Source organism: Diceros bicornis, chromosome 6, assembly GCF_020826845.1.
Source record: "Diceros bicornis minor isolate mBicDic1 chromosome 6, mDicBic1.mat.cur, whole genome shotgun sequence".
Taxonomy (NCBI): Eukaryota; Metazoa; Chordata; class Mammalia; order Perissodactyla; family Rhinocerotidae; genus Diceros; species Diceros bicornis.
In genome coordinates, this window is record NC_080745.1 from 45,479,906 (window position 1) to 45,498,996 (window position 19,091).

The window sequence follows — 19,091 nt, forward strand, 5'->3', positions numbered from 1 at the left end:
CAGAAATCTGTTGCATTTCTATACATTAATAACGAACTATCAGAAACAAAAATTAAGAGAACAACCCAATTTACAACTGCATCAAAAAGAATAAAATATCTACGAATAAATTTAACAAAGAAGTGAAAGATCTGTACATGGAAACCATAAAACATTAATGAAAGAAATTGAATAAAACACAAATAAACAGAAAGATATTCCATGCTTATAAACTGGAAGAATTAATATTGTTAAAATGTTCATACTACCCAAAGCAATCTGCAGATTCAATGCAATTCCTATAAAAATTCCAATGGCATTTTCACAGAATTGGAAAAAACAATCCTAAAACTTGTACAGAACCACAAAAGACTTAATAACAAAAGCAATCTTGAGAAAGAATAATAAAGCTGGAGGCATCACACTTCCTGGTTTCAAACTACATTAAAAAGCTATAGTAATCAAAACAGTATGGTATTGGCATAAAAAGACACATACATCAATGGAACAGAAGAAAGCCCAGAAATAAACCCATGCAGATTGTCTATGAATTTACCACAAAGGAGCCAAGAATATACCATGGGGAAAGGACAGTCTTTTCAATAAATGGTACTGGGAAAACTAGACAGCTACATGCAAAGGAATGAAACTGATCCACTATCTTACACCATACACAAAAATTGACTCAAAATGGATTAAAGACTTGAATGTAAGACCTGAAGCCATAAAACTCTAGAAGAAAAAATAGGTGGTAAGCTCCTTGACATTGGTCTTGGCGATGATTTTTTTGGATTTGACACCAAAAGAAAAGGCAACAAAAGCAAAACAAACAAGTGGGACTACATCAAACTAAGACGTTTCTGCACAGCAAAGGAAACCATTAACACAATGAAAAAGTTAACTTACTGAATGGGAGAAAATATTTGCAAATCACTTATCTGATAAGGAGTTAACATCCAAAATATATAAAGAACTCATAAAACTCAATAGCTAAATAAAAAACATTCCAATATAAAAATGGGCAGAAAGTCTAAATAGACATTTTTCCAAAGAAGACATACGGATGGCCAACAGGTACATGACAAGATGCTTAACATCACTAACCATCAGGGAAATGCAAATCAAAACCACAATGAGATACCATGTCATTAGCCTGCTACAATGGCTATTCTAACATCTAATAGCCTGTTAGAATGGCTATTTATCAAAAAGACAAGAAATAACAAGTGTTGGCAAGGATGTGGAGAAAAGGGAACCCTTGTGCACCGTTGGTAGGAGTGTAAATTGGTGCAACCACTATGGAAAACAGTATGGAGGTTTCTCAAAAACCATATAATCTCACTTATATGTGGAATCTAAAAAAACCTAAAACATCAAACAAACAAACAAACAAAACAAGCTCATGGATACAGAGAACAGATTGGTGGTTGCCTGAGGCAGGGAGTAGGGAGGTCGGTAAAATGGTTGAAGAAGATCAAAAGGTACAAATTTCCAGTTATAAAATGAATAAGTCATGGGGATATAATGTACAGCATGATGAGTACAGTTAATAATACTGTATTGCATATGTGAAAGTAGCCAGGAGAATAGATTTTACAAGTTCTCATCATGAAAACAAAAATTTGTAACTATGTATGGTGATGGATGTTAACTGGACTTATTGTGTTGATCATTTTGCAATATTTACAAGTATCACATCATTACATTGTAGACCTAAAACTAATACAATGTTATGTAAATTATACCTTAACAAAAAATACATTTAAAAAATCTTTTTGATAATAAAGAAAGAGTATATAACTATGTGATGTACTCATAATATGCACCTTTGAATCTTGAGTGGATTTATTACAGATATACCTTGCTGTAAAGCAAGATTTATAAAAATAGAATGAATATAATAAAAATTCATTTATTAAAACTTTTTTTGATCTTGTACTTCTATATAAAAAATGTTGAGGGTTGACAAAATTCAACATCCATTTATGACATGAATAACATGACATGAACAAGTGCAGTTATTTCTTTATAAATCATATACACAGACTACTGTACTAATATATTATGAACATTATCGACTGGCAAAAAGGAAATTTAAAATGATAAAATACATAATATTTTTAAATAATTTTTTTTATTTACTACTAAAAGAAGTATATGAATATGTGTTCTTATTTTGATAATCTTAGTTTAACATTTTGTGATATAACAACTCACATGACCAGCTCTAAATTCAATTTATTTAGATACCTGGTTTTAAGGGCTGTCACAGTTGGAAAAGATATCACACAAGAATGGGTACATCAGAATGGAGAAAGTACATTAGTAGGTGTCTTACCAAACACTAATATTTTTCATTTCTCAATTCCATACACCAATTATATAAAGGTACTCCATGCACAGTATACATGATAGTTTGATATACCAAGTATTAATCTATATAAATAAGATTAATCAAACATTTTTTCTTACTTTAGATAAGATAAAAATAAATACTAATAGCAGTTCAATTACTTTCTTCTATGGCCCAATTGATTATCTGATGTGCCCTTTGGGGTTCATACACAATATACCCATGGCATTTACATGACACTTTTGAAAGTCCTTACATTATAAAAACAAAGCATATAATTTCCCCATAAAAAGTAGCAGAGTTCAACAGAAAAATGGCAGTAAGCCATTTGCAGACTCTTAGGGATAATACGAGACAACAAAATCATTTGAAAAGCAATTAAAATAAATTCTGGTACTAAAATAATTTATGATACCTTATACTGTTAGGGTAATAACATTAGTCAAGCAAAAATTTTGCAAAACTACTTTTTAATTTAACAAAAACCATTCAGGGTAAAATCTTTTTTCTCCTTTCTGTTTTCTTATATCATCACATTTATCTTCCTTAGGAGTTGTTTATTTAACTTAAAAACAATGTTTTTCACATTTCACGAGAAATGTGAATTTTCTTGTGCTCAAAGAAAAGAAAAAAATAAAGAAACGTTGATAGAAATGCTGGGCAACAAGCTTTGCAAACTCAGAGGTAAATGATACAAAAGCAGCAGTCTAGAGTGCTTTTGAAATTTGTCAGCACAATTACAACTTAGCTACCTTTCACATGGCCTATAAATAGATGAAGCTAAAAATGTTAAATCTTTCAATTTCCAATGTCTGGTTTATACTTTCCCTCATAGAAATTTCAGAGATAATTTAAGAAACCATTGTTTAAGACAATTTAGTTGGTATTACATTTCACTGCCACCTTTTGCCATTCTGTCAAATTCTTCTGAAGAAAACAATTAAGAACACTAGAAAAACGACAGAGAACACTACTGTAGGGAAAATAATTATTCCCTGATTAATGAGTTTCATAAGTTTATATTTCATATTTCAAATTTTCTTAAAGGACAGCATGTCTGCATTTTAAAGTGCAATAAAAATAAGTAAATATCCACACACATACACGCGTACGTTATTGTGCTAAATAGCATCATGCATGTATCTAGGCAAATATATTTAAGACTTTCATTAAAATATTAATACATGATAATGAAACTAAGTGGCCTTTGTATGTCAGAAAATTAAAATTGTAAAGTATTAATAAAAAACTGAGAAAAAAATTCTTCAAATTATTATGCGAGTAGTGAAGAAAAAGTTCAATGATTGTTGATCCACTATATGAAGCTTTTAGAAATATTTGTGAAGCTCTTAGAAATATCATATAGATGAAGACAAATGAAGATACCTTTCTACAATATGTGGTACAGAATAAAAATTCTGGTCGAGGTGGCTAGATTATATTTGGAACATTTATCACTATTTCACCCTCAAATTTTATTACCATAAATTTTATCATTAGAATTTGAATGAGTAAAGCTTTTAGCAAAACAAGTAGTGTAAGCTGCAAATTCCAGAACCACTGCTTTTTAGTCATTAGGCTTTCCTTTTTCTTTTTTTAATCACTAAAATATCAACCAAAAAAGCTATATCAAGCTCCAGGAAAATTAATATTCGATCTACTGAATTGCACCAGAAGAAAATATATAAAAATAGGCTCAAACATCCAGCCTTAGCACACCTTGAAAAAGTTACACAAAAACTATATTAAAATGGAAGGTTTACGCTTAAACACAAAGAATCGGGAAAAAAAAAATTCAGTGCAAAAGATTATGTCTTATTGAGGTTAGCATTCAATAAATACCCTAGTAAACATTAAAATTAGTAGATCCAAAGTAAAAGAAAATCTTGGAAATATATGTTCAGCACGGAAAGCCTTAGAAATAGCTTTGGTGAAGATTTTAGTTTTTCTTTAGACTCCATTGTCGTTATTTTTCTGCTAATTTGAGTTCCAACAGTTTGTTTATTTTGTGTGCTGCAGACTATGTTGCCAAGGAGGAAAAATTAACCCAGTGTATTTCCACAGTAAGTCATAGACTTTCCAAGAAAATCATACACTTAATTCTCTTTCAGAATAAGGGGAAGAAATCTACCAAATACAGAGCTTATGTCAATTCTATTTCTTCCATGTAAACTGCCCCAAATAACCACATCCAAGTCAAATTTAATTACATCAAAAGTAATTAATTTTCAAATGCTCCTTTTAGACACCACAAAAAAAAGACAACAGCATTTGAATTTACTCACTCTAAAGAGCAGTTCAACAATTTGACATGGGTCTGAAGGACTGACTAGAAGACGAAGGAAGGAACATTTGATAAAGGAGAAATTGGAGCAACAGAAAAACAGCTTGAAAAGTACTACCAAATTTTCATCTTTATCCTCAAACTCTCTTCATATAAGACATGGATATTTCTAACAGCCTTCTGGACATTTCCATCTAGGTATTCCACAGATATCTGAAATTTGTGCAGATAATATTTTAATAGCTTGTTATCAAGGCTACTCCTTCACTTCCCTCCAACCAACAATTACTACTTGATTTACTGGTGTCAAAATGGACCCAATTTCCCAGTCTACCAAATTTAGCCATCACCAACAACTCCTTTTTCATATCTCACACTTTCACTTTAATCACGAAGTCAACAGATTTTTACTTCAGAAATGTTGTTCAATACCACCCCTAATTTTTATCTACCTTGTCATAATAGTCCTACTACCTATAATTGCCTTAAAAGTGGTTAAACTCCTGAGCTCAATATCCCAGTTCATTCCTCAAATGGATGCTGGAATACTATTTATTAAAACCAAATATATAATATCTCTTCCTTACCTAAGAACCTCTTTGGTCATGCTACCTAGAGCAGTGGTTCTCCAAGTGAGATCTCTGGATCACCAACATCAGCATCACCTGGAAATTTGTTAGAAATGCAAATTCTTGGGCTCTACCCCAGATCTAATGAATCAGAAACTCTGGGGGGTGGGGCCCAGCAATGTGTGTTTCAACAAGCCCTCCAGGTGATAAATTTTGAGAACCAATGGTTTAAATTGGTTCTGACCAACGATTTAATTTTTTTAATACAGAGGTCTAATGATCCCTTAATATGGGTTCAGCAAACATTATCATTTAACTTCCTTTTTAATTATTTTTAAAGTATTTTTAAAACTGTAATACAAATAGCATACATTAAACTGTCTCACAAGTATTGTGTGATTTTGTGTAAACATCAAAATAAAACTTTGCCTGCTACCTCAGTGCACAAAATGGCATAATGTATATAAAGTTATGGTTCTGTTCCCGTTTCACATTTGTTTGTTTTTTTAACTCAAGTCAGCAAGTATATGCTCAAGTAAAATTTTAGAAACACACATTATGAACTTTCATGCAGTGTTCAATTAGTTGCAGACAAGGCTCAGGTGCATTTGTTTGGCCCTTCAGTTCATCAGAACACATTAAATAGAAGGGCTTACTATGAGTTTTGTGTACTTCTCTAATTATATTTGTGATGAAGTCATTCTAAGTTTGGGATAGAGTTATACTTTTTCCAGTATAGGTAATGAAATAATTACCTATAAAACTAGAAATGGATCCCTAGTTAAAAGGAGGAATGTTTAACCAATGTTAACATGGATGTATTGAGACTGATTTGGCTCAAGATGTCTCAAAGCCTTACTATTAATTAGCACCAGTTGATTTTTCAGTAAATATTGACCACACTGGCAACTATATTCAAAATGAAATAAATATGCTAGAAGCTCTTACTAAAGCTAAATACAATGCTAAATTTCAATGATAGTCATCTGTCAGTAGAATTTACATTGTAGTGATAAAAACTGAAGTTTTCATACAACAAGGTTTTGCAAATAATGATACGGTCTCTGACAAATTCCATAATTTTGAAAAAAAAAATGTGCCTGAGGTTCTGCAAATCTGGCAATTAAAACGTGCTCAGAACAGTCACCATATCACCTAAGAACAAAAGCATACACAATTGGAGAAACAATTTATTAAATCCTGCATTTCTGACATTGCAGTAAATATGTTAAATTAGTAAACTGTTAAAAAATTGAAACAAAACATTGGTACATGTATGAAAATGCAGAGAATACAAAATATTCATCACATGTACTTGATTAATTCAAATGTGGGGGTTATGTAAAATCTTTTCAATTTAACTGGATGAGAATATGAATGTGGCAGATCTCTCCATTTACTTTTGTAGAAGTTTCTCAAATAGGTAAATGCAAGGATGGCAGAACAACATACAGTGGAGAAGGAAATTTTAATGTCTAAATCAGTTTTTAACATACTATCAACTAAACTGTCAGAAATGTTGAGACAACTATATTAAGAGAAGTAGATAAAATTTAAAAATCTCAGGAGGGGTAGCTCCTGTAAAAGCTGTTGCTAGCTTTCATTAAGCAGTAATTGTTTACTAATAAGGACTGGATATTAAAATATTTCAAAATAGTTTTGGATAACCACATACAGACTATCAATTAAATTGAAAGTGTTTTTTTTTTTCTGAGCTAATTGTAATGTTATGGGTAGAAAATTTCAAAATTCATTTTTCATATCAAACTTAGGTGGTGTCCTTTTGAAATAAATATTTCAAAAGAAACAAGAAATACTTTATTAAAAAACTCTTTGAGAGGCCGGCCCGGTGGCTCAAGCGGTTAAGTGCGCACACTCCACTGCGGCGGCCCCAGGTTCGCCGGTTCGAATCCCGGTGCGCACCAATGCACCACTTGTCAAGCCATGCTGTGGCGGCGTCCCATATAAAGTAGAGGAAGATGGGCATGGATGTTAGCCCAGGGCCAGTCTTCCTCAGCAAAAAGAGGAGGATTGGCAGATGTTAGCTCAGGGCCAATCTTACTCACACACACACAAAAAAACTCTTTGATAAATATCTTTCAAATATAAATAATGGGCAAACTGATTAGTTAGCTCTTTAATAAGCTGAAGAAATTCAATCTGACAATGTAGTCACAATGCTACCAAGCTTATAAATGCAGATAAATTGTCAGTAATGAAATTGATCCTTACGGTTTAGATTCACCATGCAAGTAAAATAAATTCAACTGTTCTGAAATTTTAAGAGATCAGCACAAAAGTATGAGCAGTTATTTAATGTAATCAATGAGTATCTCAGAATATTACAAGTACATTATTTTCACACTGAACAATGTGAAAATGAACTGACTGATGAATCAATTCTACCATCTCCCTCCAAAATGAACACTTACTCTGACTCAACTTTGGAAAAAAAAATCTTTTGACTCAACTTCGGAAAAAAAATCTTACGATTTCTGTTTAAGTCTGGATCAATTTATTTGAAGAGTATCCTGAGAAGGCAAAATGAGTTTAAAAACATTACCATTTGCCACTACATTTATGTATGAACCAGAATTTCCTAGGCACAATGCAATAAAAATAAAATACAGAAATAAAGTGGATTTGAGTCTGATATAAAATAGAAACTTTCAAGCATAACTGCTAATTTTAATTTCTCACTATATCTTTGACTTTATTTGAGAAATGCTACAAGTTTAAAATTACAGGATAAATGTATACTAATAAAATGCTACTTCTTAGAGTTCTGCAAAATGTAGGTGTGTCTTTTTTTAAAGGGTCTCTACAAATTAGAAAGTTTGAAATCTAACAAGATTTCAGACTAGATAAATCCAACTCCTAATCATGGCATAATCTAGGTAGCCCTAAATAGCTTTCAGCTTCTTTTCCCACAAAGAACACTTACTTCTTCCCTCCAGCAATACCAAATGCTATGTATTCCTAGAACATACATGATTTTATGCCTTTATATATGCTCTTAGCTCTGCCAGAAATGACCTTATCCTACTTCTCCTGGCAAATTTTTATTTTACTTTTAATACCCAGAAAAAATGCTGCTTCCCTCTGTGAAGCCATCTGAGAGACTCAAGACAGAATTAACCGCTTTCTTTTCTACACTCTCTTATAGTACTTATCACATATTATATTTATCTATTTAAATGTATTGTCTCCCTAAATACCAGTAAATCCTTTAACTGTAAGATCCAAGTTACATTCATTCTTGGATTCTTCTTTTTTCCCTCTGTTCTAAAGTTGGAATACAAATAAATAGCAAATAAATAGCAATACAAATAAATAGCAAAAATACCAGGCAAGTAAAAGAACAAAAGGAAACAAAGTGAGAATATTAACTGGTTAAGTTTAGTACCTAAAAATTAATCAGTGAACAAGAATAGAACGAAACTGTCCTCTAGCTAGCATACTCAAAGAGTTGTTCTGCAAACTATTTACCAGTGTGTGATGAGATAAATATAAAAATTAGAATTAGGCTTTTAGAAACTTTATAGGAATTTGACAGTGATTTTTATGTCTGTTGAATCTTTTTGGATCTTTTAAATTTCATTTTTCTAACAATTCATTTTTATTATATTTTTTATAAAGTATCAGTCAGTGATAAATTGGATATTGGGAAAAAAAACAAAATACAGATTGCAAAACACTACATTAGGCTATGGAAGATAGAAAGATGAACGAGACAACTCTTTTTCCATGAGAATTTGTTTTAGAAGGAAAAATATGATATATACATAAATTTTTGTAATATTTATCAATATAACTATCCATATTTCTCCAAGTTCACATCATCATCTTGGACACTTTAAAAAATATCTGTTAATAGAATTGGAGGGGCCAGCCAGGTGGCGTAGAGGTTAAGTTCCTACACTCCACTTAGCGGGGCCCGGGGTTCACACGGACCTACTCACCGCTCCTCAAACCCTGCTGAGGTGGTGTCCCACACAGAAAAGCTACAACTCTACAACTATGATACACAACTATGTACTCCGGGCTTTGGGGAGGAAAAAGAAAAAGAGGAAGATTGGCAACAGATGTTAGCGTGGGGCCAACCTTCCTCAAAAAAAAAAAAATAGAATTGTAAGTATACCTGGAAATGCTAATGCATAACCAGTATTTCTTTCTAAAGTTATTTATATGAAGACTAGATTTCAAGTTAAAATTAAGGCTTGTTTCTCTCACTGCCCATCAGAGACAATGGCATAGACGGCTACCCAGTTTTGACTGACTCCACACAGAGCTAGCCTACTGCCTGATAAGGTTTTTCAGCTTTCCCCAGCTCTCTGCCTGACCTGCATAATATCGAAACCCTGGTAATATATAAAAACAAAATGATTATACAATTCTTTCAGAAACTCTTGTTTCAACATTTTTATTCCTATCAAGAGAGATTAATTTATTTTCTCAATCATTAGGAGTTGGCAAACTCTTTCCATAAAGGACCAGATAGTAAGTATTCTAAGGTTTGTGGGTTAGGTAGCCTGCTGTCATAGCTACTCAACTCTGCTGCTGTAGCAAAAAAGTAGCCACAGACCATATATAAACAAATGGCCATGGCTGTGTTCCAATAAAATTTTACTTACAAAAACTGGCAGCAGGTTTTAGGATTTGGCCCAAGGACTGTAACTTGCTGATCCCTATTCTACATGGCAGATATAATTCTAAAATGCAATTATTAAGAACCTATCGCATAGTAGATGCTCAAAAATCATCACTTTTTTTTTTTAATGTTTTGGTTATTGCAGTAACATTGGTTTATAACATTGTATAAATTTCAGGTGTACATCATTATACTTCTATTTCTGCATAGATTACATCATGTTCACCACCCAAATACTAATTACAACCCATCACCACACACACGTGCCGAATTATCCCTTTCGCCCTCCTCCCTCCCCACTTCCCCTCTGGTAACCACCAATCCAATCTCTGTCTCTATGTGTTTGTTTATTGTTGTTATTATCTACTACTTAATGAAGGAAATCATACGGTATTTGACCTTCTCCCTCTGACTTATTTCACTTTGCATAATACCCTCAATGTCCATGCATGTTGTCACAAATGGCTGGATTTCATCATTTCTTATGGCTGAATAGTATTCCATTGTGTATATATACCACATCTTCTTTATCCATTCGTCCCTTGATGGGCACTTAGGTTGCTTCCAAGTCTTGGCTATTGTGAATAATGCTGAAATGAACACAGGGGTGGATGTATCTTTATGCATTGGTGTTTTCAAGTTCTTTGGATACCCAGCAGTGGAATAGCTGGATCATATGGTAGTTCTATCCTTGATTTTTTGAGGAATCTCCATACTGTTTTCCATAGTGGCTGTACCAGTTTGCACTCCCACCAGCAGTGTATGAGAGTTCCCTTCTCTCCACATCCTCTCCAACACATGTTGTTTCCTGTCTTGTTAATTATAGCCATTCTGACAGGCGTGAGGTGATATCTCATTGTAGTTTTGAAAAATCATCATTCTTGTTTGCATTTATCATCAGCTTTTAAAATTTTAACACTGATAGACTCACCAACATTTAGGCTTGCAGAAGATGAGACACTATTTTTCAAGAAAATCAAAGTAAGTATGCAATGTATTGAAAAATTTTTTGTGCCTTGTCTTTAGTGGCATATGTTTAGGGAAGCTATAAACCTTTCATACTATTATTAGATAGCAACACTCCCACAGGCTATAGAAAACAAAGAGACAGATTTATTTACACTAGTTGCCACAACCACTACAACAAAGAGTATATATACAAAAATCCCCAAAGGGCAGCCCCTTTAAAATGAACTACCAACTTGACCCAAATAGTCATAATAACACAAATAAAACTAACTACAATTCAGAGTATGATGCTTTTTGTTCAACTTACGAATGCAGAGCTCTTGTTCGCATTTTTAACAAACCTGGAACGTAGATTTATTTCACCTTTGGGATTCAAAATTGGCCTTCCCCAGCACCCCTTTCTTTCAAGGGGTGAGACACAAAGCTCATTTGAGGTCACTCTAAAACTGAAGCCAAATCCTAACCTTCCCTTTTTCGCCTAAGTTCTAGTCTCCTTAGTGGAATATATAGTTCTATGAACAATTCATTCCTCATTCTAGAACTCTTTTCCCCAGAACATAAGAGGAATTGCTAAATATAAGTTTATTTAAGTTTTAACATAAGTTTCCAATGGAGTCTCTTACTGTTCAATTCCAAATGTCTTAACATAAACATTCTTTTCACTTTATACTAAATCTCTCTGAAAAGTCTCCTAAGACTCCAAAACTACCTTTATTCAGATGACTCAAAAATCTCTATTTTACAGTCCTATATAAAGTATCAAGTGGTTAGTTTTTATCTAGTAATGATTCTCAAAATACTATCATTGAACTATGAGTAGCCTTTGAGTAATGGGAATCTAGAAAAAAAGAGTTTAAAAAGAATCTAAGTGGGCTCTGTTACGGATGCACACTGAAAGAATAATAATAAGGCAGTATGTATATAATATTGTTCTGCAAACAAGACTTCTGTGAGAATGGGAAGTGCCCCTGGAAAAGGGCTTAGGACATATTTGGAGGTCCACTAAGACCTAAAATTTGAGATGTAAAAAATTGTCATCATGATGTCTAAATATTATCTCCTTTCTCTTTTTTTCTTTCCTGTCAATGATTCTTCTGATTTCCCAGACTTAAAATCCTAAAGTTACCCCTGATCATTTTCCATTCTGCCTGAAAATTCAATCAATCACAAATTCTTGGCAATTATTTTTAGATTTCTTTTGCCACTCACTATCCTTCCATATAGAGAACATGCTGATGCTGCCTATCTATTTTTCCTAGCAAGACTCAACTCTTCCACACATTTCTGCTAGAAGTCTTCCCCAAATACTGAGTTTACTTCTTAAATGTATATGTATAAAATATAGCCTGCTTAATAAGACAGTTTAACTACTATCTAGTAATAATAAAATATTTTAAACAGTTAAAGAGGCAAATGCTTTAGAGCAGTAAAAACAGAATCTAGATAAATGATAAAAACATTCTTATAGAGAAATTTAACAGAAATGGAAAACAAACCCAAGAAAGAAGTAACTACTATAAGGCAAAGCTTAAACTATTCATCTACTAAGGGCAGAGAAGGAAAATCAGAAACTAGAAAGATTATGCTTACTGCAGTAAGTGATACAGCTGCTGTTATTACTGAAGCCCAGGACAAAATATAAAAGTAATCAGGAAACTATACTCACATAAGTTAAAGGAAAAATCAAGATTGGGCCTAAAAGAAGGGGAAATATCAGTAGCAATAAGCAAAGTGACTTGGAAGTTGTCTAGACAGGGTTCTAGAGAGTGAATTTCTGACTAGCTTACCTAGGCAACAAAGCAAGTTGCCAGCAAGTGTGTTACTACTTATGACACATCAGTCATTCTACCACTGGAGGGAGTCTGGTCACATATCCTTTGATGTGAGTTTTACTTTAATAACTTCCTGGTCTTCTCTGGGAGTGAAGTAGATCCCCTACCAAGAATATGAATTGGTTTAACATAATCTGATGGTTTTCAAGCTTTTTGTTTGTTTCTTTTGGCTTTTATTTTATGTTTGTTTTGTTTCATACTAATAAAAATTTATAGCATCTCTATAGTCATATTTGGGTCAAAGAAATGAATCCAGAGGTCACATGTGCTAGTACAGATCTATCTGTAGAAAAAAATCATAAAGAAAAAAAAAATGTTAAATCAAGAACAGAGAAGGGCTCTGATGCAAATACTTAACCAAAGCAGGTATCAAGGTCATAAGGAACGTGAAATGCAGCAGACAGTAGGTTTGAAGTAGAAGCTGAAAAGAGCTTTTAAGATTAAGGCTGACAAGGATATTACCAATAGGACAAAAAAATATAAGCAACGAATAGAGTACTGTAACTGTGATTTTAAAATCTACTGTTCAGTTAACCGATTAAAATTCAGTTCTTTTAAATTTACAGTTTCTATTGACTATTCATGAAGCTGAAGTGATGAAAGATGGATTTACCAACTAAAAAAAACTGAAATGAAAAACAACAAAGATCTAAACATTGGCAAAAAAATGTTCAACTCAAGAAGATATGTGGAGAATATTCCATTTACAATAATAATTATTCTCTATTTTTTGTCAAGAATTGTGAGAAATACTATGTAATACTACATTTAATTATTTTAACAATCCTTCAGGATTGACATTATTGTACCCATTTTACATGAGAAAGCTTGAGACTAAAAAAAATTAAGTAATTTACCTAAGGTGACAACATATAAAGAGTCAGTATTCTATCAGAGGTCTGTCTGACTCTAAAATGGTATTACCAATATACTATATGCATGTCAGTGAGACTGAATAATGACTACCTTACAATCTTCTACTATTAAAGGTAATAGTTATGGGTACTCTTTCTTTAAATTTCTTTAAAATGTGTTCCCTTACTGACTAGCATCATAACCTCCATAAACCGTATCTAGGCAGTCATAAAACGCCCTAATCATGGAAATAATACTTGTTACAACTAGGAAGGCTTGGGGGTGGATTTAAGTGCTATACAACAAATTAATTTTGTATTTTCTTCCTCACTGTTATAACAAGAGGGCAGGGAGCCTAGATGCAGGTTAAGCAACACATAAATAAATCTTTCCTCTTCAGCAAGGAAAGAAAGCTTCAATATATTTATATGCATGATAAAAAAGATGAAGTAGAAGTAACATAATTCTGTGTGTGGGGTTGGGGGCTGTTTTGTCTCCTCACAGATCATTTAGGGTCTGAAGGACCTATGTGAAGAAGCAAACTGGAAATGGGTTCCCATATTATTGATGATTCCAGATGAGAAATCATTTTTTTCCTTCAATTTTTTTGAAAACCCACAATTAAAGTACATCATGTATGCAACTTGAGGATAGTTCAGCACAGCAGAGATAGAGGAACAGAAACACTATTCTACTTGCAATAGAGATTAGAGAAACTATTAGATCTACAGCATTTATCTTCAGAGTTTTCCTAATAGAAGTCTATCCAGGATCCTCATTTTGAACTACAAGTAACATCTAGGCAGGGACCATGTACTAGCAGCCAAAGCACACATGTCTAGGATAAAAGCACACATGAGATAATGTGTGTGTGTACCTCTTGCTTAATTAAAAAATCCAATTATATGACCATTTGGATTCTATTCCATATTCTTCATAGACTATTGAATACTTTGAGAAACTATAAAAAAAAGAAACATTGTGAATTGTTGCTAATAATGGAAACAGATTAATTTATAAGAAAATAGGCAAGCAACACAGAAAACAACATAAAAGAGGACAGCCAAGGAAACATAAGACATAATTACTTTTATCAGCAGCCACAGCTCTTAGTTGACACAATATGCAAAACACTGTAAAATTAAAAACATCTGTAAGTGGAGAGAGTAAAAGGAAATGCATATTTAACAATCATATTATATTTTCTCCTATTCTATTTTGTTCCACTTCCAAGGAATTAATGTTGGTCTCATTTTTTTTCACATCACCAGATTAAGAGTAGGGTAAAATAAAGTGAAAAAGTAAAGAGCAAACAAGACAAATGTAGTACTATGATCATAAAATTACGAAAATATCGCACTTATTATGTACTTAAGCACATAACAGATCTTCTGCCACATCCTAATCCTTCTCTGGTATATATTGACAGAAGTAAAATAATGAGACCTGAGAGGAAGTGAAAAGAAGAAAGCGAAGGGAGCAAATAGCATCTAGCTGAATATTTCTCAGTATAAAATTATGATAAATAAGGTCTAGTTGACAAACTTAGTGGAACATTTTTAAATTGTTCTGTAAAAACAACTATATTACCTCCTCTAAATTATTCCTATGAAACCAACTTAACATTTTTGGAATTGACATGTAAGGTAGAGTCACAAAATAAAGAGTTAAGCATATAACAACTTCTCTACACAAGCTATTTCGAAATTTTTACACATCTTTTAATAGAAGAGTTAGCTCTTTGTATTTGTTGGTATAAGCTATTTTATAAAACGAAACCCTATTTAATTAATCTATGTTGAATCAACTAAAAGTCTGCAAATAAGTAGTAATTTTCATAGATACTGCTTAGTGCTAGCACACCACTCCAAATTAAATGTTATATAATTTGCTCATTTTGCAGGATTCATAATGTGAACTGAAAGAACTAAAAAATATTACCAAAATAACATAGTATACTGTAAGAGAAGAGAACACAGTAAATGCAGCATTAATTTTTGTAGTCTACATTATTAACTCTGTAAACTTCATAGAAAAGAAAAAAACAACTTTATTTTCCCTAATGTCTTTGAAATGCAGCAAATGCAATTTAAAGTATTAAGAATACTGGGTTCTGGGGAGCAACCATGAATTGCCTATTTCCAATAACTACAGTAATGAGCTTTTGATAAATCACTGAAGTAAATAAAAACGAAATCTACTTTTATTAGATTCTGGATTTTCTGTCAAACCAATCTAGGAAAATCAAAATATTTACAATGGTAACATTGTAAAAACTCATTTCAAAAGAAAGTATAAACTAAAACCCATATGACTTCCTATGTGGTATATTAAAAATAATGTTTATAGTCTAATAATGCAAGCTTATATATGGAATACCAAAATGATGAATTTTTTTAGATATCATAAGTATGTGCACCTATTACTATGGTGACCAAAACAGTCTAAGGATAAAGGAAATATAAGCAGCTTTTGCAAGAGTATTTACTTATCCATACTACACCTATGTCAGAAATTATTTAAAGTGGCTTTGGCTTCAGAGAGCAATTATTCTGTGCCTAAATTTATTAATAAACAGAAATTCAGTGTTCAGTTGACCTAAACTGTACTGTATCGCAACGCCTAACCAAGTTATTACCATTTAAATGACTTTGGAAACAAGACCTCTGCTCTCTGTTTGGATTACATACTGATAAATTTTATGACCTTATTGTGAGCATATTAGTATCTCCACATAACCTTGGCTAAGAAATGTTTTTAAATCATCGTCTCTATATACAGTTAAACTTTAATTTCATTTATAGCCAAAAGTGTTCAGGGTCATCTTGACAACATGTAAATGGTTTTTCCTCTGTCAGATGTCCACTTTCACAATTATTTGGCCAATCAATTACTGATCAGATGACTGCTTTACAAATGAAGTTTTATTCCACATTACTGAAATAGCACTGACTCTCCAACTACTCCCACTAACACAGAAGCTCTGTAACTACCCATATTGCACATAGTACTAGCTTATCTCTTTAACGCTCAGACCTGTGTTCAATCAATTTCCTTCTTTAGGAGACTGTCAACTTTAACAATAGAATAAGCGATATAATATCAAGACACAATGGTGAGTACTCGCCACATATTCTGAACCACAGCAGATATATTAAGCCACTTCCTTTACAGATTTTTGACAGTTTCTGAATCACAGCCCCCAACTATGAAGCTTGTGGCTGTCCTTGGTGCTGAAATGCACACTCTCCCCCCACCCCGTTCACTGAAAACCGTCATCCCAATCCCATTTTGAGAGGATAAAAAGACTTCTAAATTTGGGAGGTCTGAAGACGGGAGGTTTAAAAAAGGAAATGATAAGTTTGTGGGCAGAGAATGCTAACGTGTGCGTGTGTGTGTGTGTGCGTGTGTGTGTCGCGCAGTGGGGGGTGGGGGTGGTAGAAACGTCCAGAGAGAGCATTTCCCCTTCGGTGCCTGGAGCACCAGAAAATCAGGACTGCGGCAAAGATCGGAAACGCCTGGTCCCGCGCAGGAGCCGCAGGCGGGAACGGCGCCCTCGCCGGGCAGCTCCTCGGCTGGGGCCAGACGGGCGAGGACTGCGCGGGGCGCCGCGGCCGGGGACGACGGCGACTTTCCGCGCCAACGCGCGGGCCCCGGGGTCCTTTTGTTTCTGGGGTCTGAGGGAAGGTGGGCGGAGGGGAGCCCCCACCTGCATTTATTTGCACAGGGGGGACAACAAAAGACCCCGTCGCCCGGGAGGGCAGGGTCAGCGGAGCCGGAGCGGCCGCGGCACCTGGGCGCGGGCTCGGCCCCTCTCCTCACGGTCCCGGCCGCTCTTACCGTCCCGGTCGCACAGCTGAATGGCCTCCAGGCTGAGGTTTTTGATCACCTCCTCACAGGGGCTGGTGGGGCTGTTGAGGGCACGATCCAGGCGCGGCACCTCCATTTTTCCAACCCCCTTCTCAAGCCCGCCTGCTTCGTATCCAGAACTCTCTCGGTGGACCGGGTGGGAGAGAAGGGCGGGAAAGGGAAGGGGTGTGACAGAGGGGGCGAGGAAGCCTGGGACGCGGCGCCGAGGCCGAGACTAAGCCGCCAGGCTAGAGAGCCGCGGCGGAGGCGACCGCTGTGGCGGGAGCTCCGTGGAGCGTACGGCTCTGAGAGACTGAGAGGAACCCGCCGCGAGGACGGGAGGCGCGCGCTCCCGGCGGGGAGGGGACGCGGCGCGCGGGGAACGTGAGGAAGAAGGCGCGGCGCGCGCACGCGCGCGACAGGACGCGCCCACCTGCCGGCGCGCGGCGCTCTCCATCTCCCCCGCCCTACTGCGCGCACGCGCCCCCGGCTGCCCTCGCGCGGTGGTCCCCGCAACCCCCAGCGTGCGGCGTCGGACAGCGGAGCGCGCGGGAAGGGCGGGCGCCAGGGGTGCCGCGCGCTCGCCTCGCCGTCTCGCCTGGTGAGGGCGGTTTGGCGCTTTTTCCTTCTTCACAGTGTCAGTCGGAGCCCAGGTTGGCACTGCGGCGTCTGCACGGGGAGGTGCGAGGAGCAGGTTGGTTGTTTATTAGAGATTGGAAAAATAAGGGTCCAGACGTTCGTGTGGGGTTTGGAGCTAGCGGGCTACCTTCGACCCCTGAAGGTCCCGGGCTCCTCAGCGCCCCTACCCTGCTTGCTCAGCTCGCCATTCCTCGGCAACAGCTGCGTCTGTGTGAGAAATGAGCGGATTAACTGGGGAGTGGCGGGGTTTAGGGACAGAATTTTAGCCATCCCGAAGCAGGAGCAAACGTGGGAATTCAGAACTGCCAGAAAGGTGAGGAAATAGGAGATGCCAGCCAGCCTGCTGGAAAGGCAGCAGTTGTGCTTGGGCGCCGACAGCCACTAATCTCTCCGCCTTCGCAGCCTAGCTTCATTCATTCATTCATTCATTCAACAACTAAGTATTAAGTACTTACTCTGTGCCAGGCATTGTTCTGGGCCCCAGTGAAGGGGGAAAAAAACAGTACTTGCCCTCATGGATATGGAAGGAACCTTTTCCACAATGGAAAAATGTTCTTCCTCCAGAACTCTAAACCTATCTGCCCATTGTTTTTAAGATTCTGCAATGCACTTGGTGGAGGTGCAAATGTTTTTCAAATAAAATAGGTATAGGTCACAGCCTGTTGACCTCTGTTGCCATTTGTTTCTTTGGAATAGTTTTTAGTTTTGTTGCTGTCTCAGGATCAAAAATAGTGTCCCCCTCTCCTTTTTTAATGTGTACGCTTGTTTGAAATTAAAGTTTCTTTTTATTGATTTTCCAATTTCAAATATAAAGGTTAACGGATAAAGTAACAATTTACATATAGATTGCTATATGCTGCCCTTTCTAATCGCATCCATTTAGCCGTAACATGATGAAACCTGGTTAACTGAAGCCTGGTAAAACAGAAGGACCAGCTTAAAGTAAAATAAGACTGTGAGAAAACTTCGCACAACTGCAAGTTGATAAAAATCTGTGGAAGATAATTGAGTATCTTAAAGTGAAACGTCCTCATTAAGAACTTAGGTATTAATGAAGATGGATCTACTTCTTGTAGTTGGGGAGAATTCTTGTGTCAAGGCAGAGGTGTCC

The 19,091-nt window shown here is 35.6% G+C and overlaps 1 protein-coding gene across 1 annotated transcript in view; it reads right to left on the bottom strand.

Annotated features, from left to right (window-relative positions):
• Positions 1–17,580, bottom strand: part of PHYHIPL (phytanoyl-CoA 2-hydroxylase interacting protein like) — a 62,761-nt gene extending 45,181 nt beyond the window's left edge. The window contains exon 1 of the mRNA XM_058543407.1: positions 17,333–17,580. Within this exon, the coding sequence (XP_058399390.1) occupies positions 17,333–17,438 (106 nt within the window). The 5' untranslated portion in view covers positions 17,439–17,580. The remainder of the gene's footprint in view (positions 1–17,332) is intronic.
• Between the last annotated feature and the right edge of the window lie 1,511 nt (positions 17,581–19,091).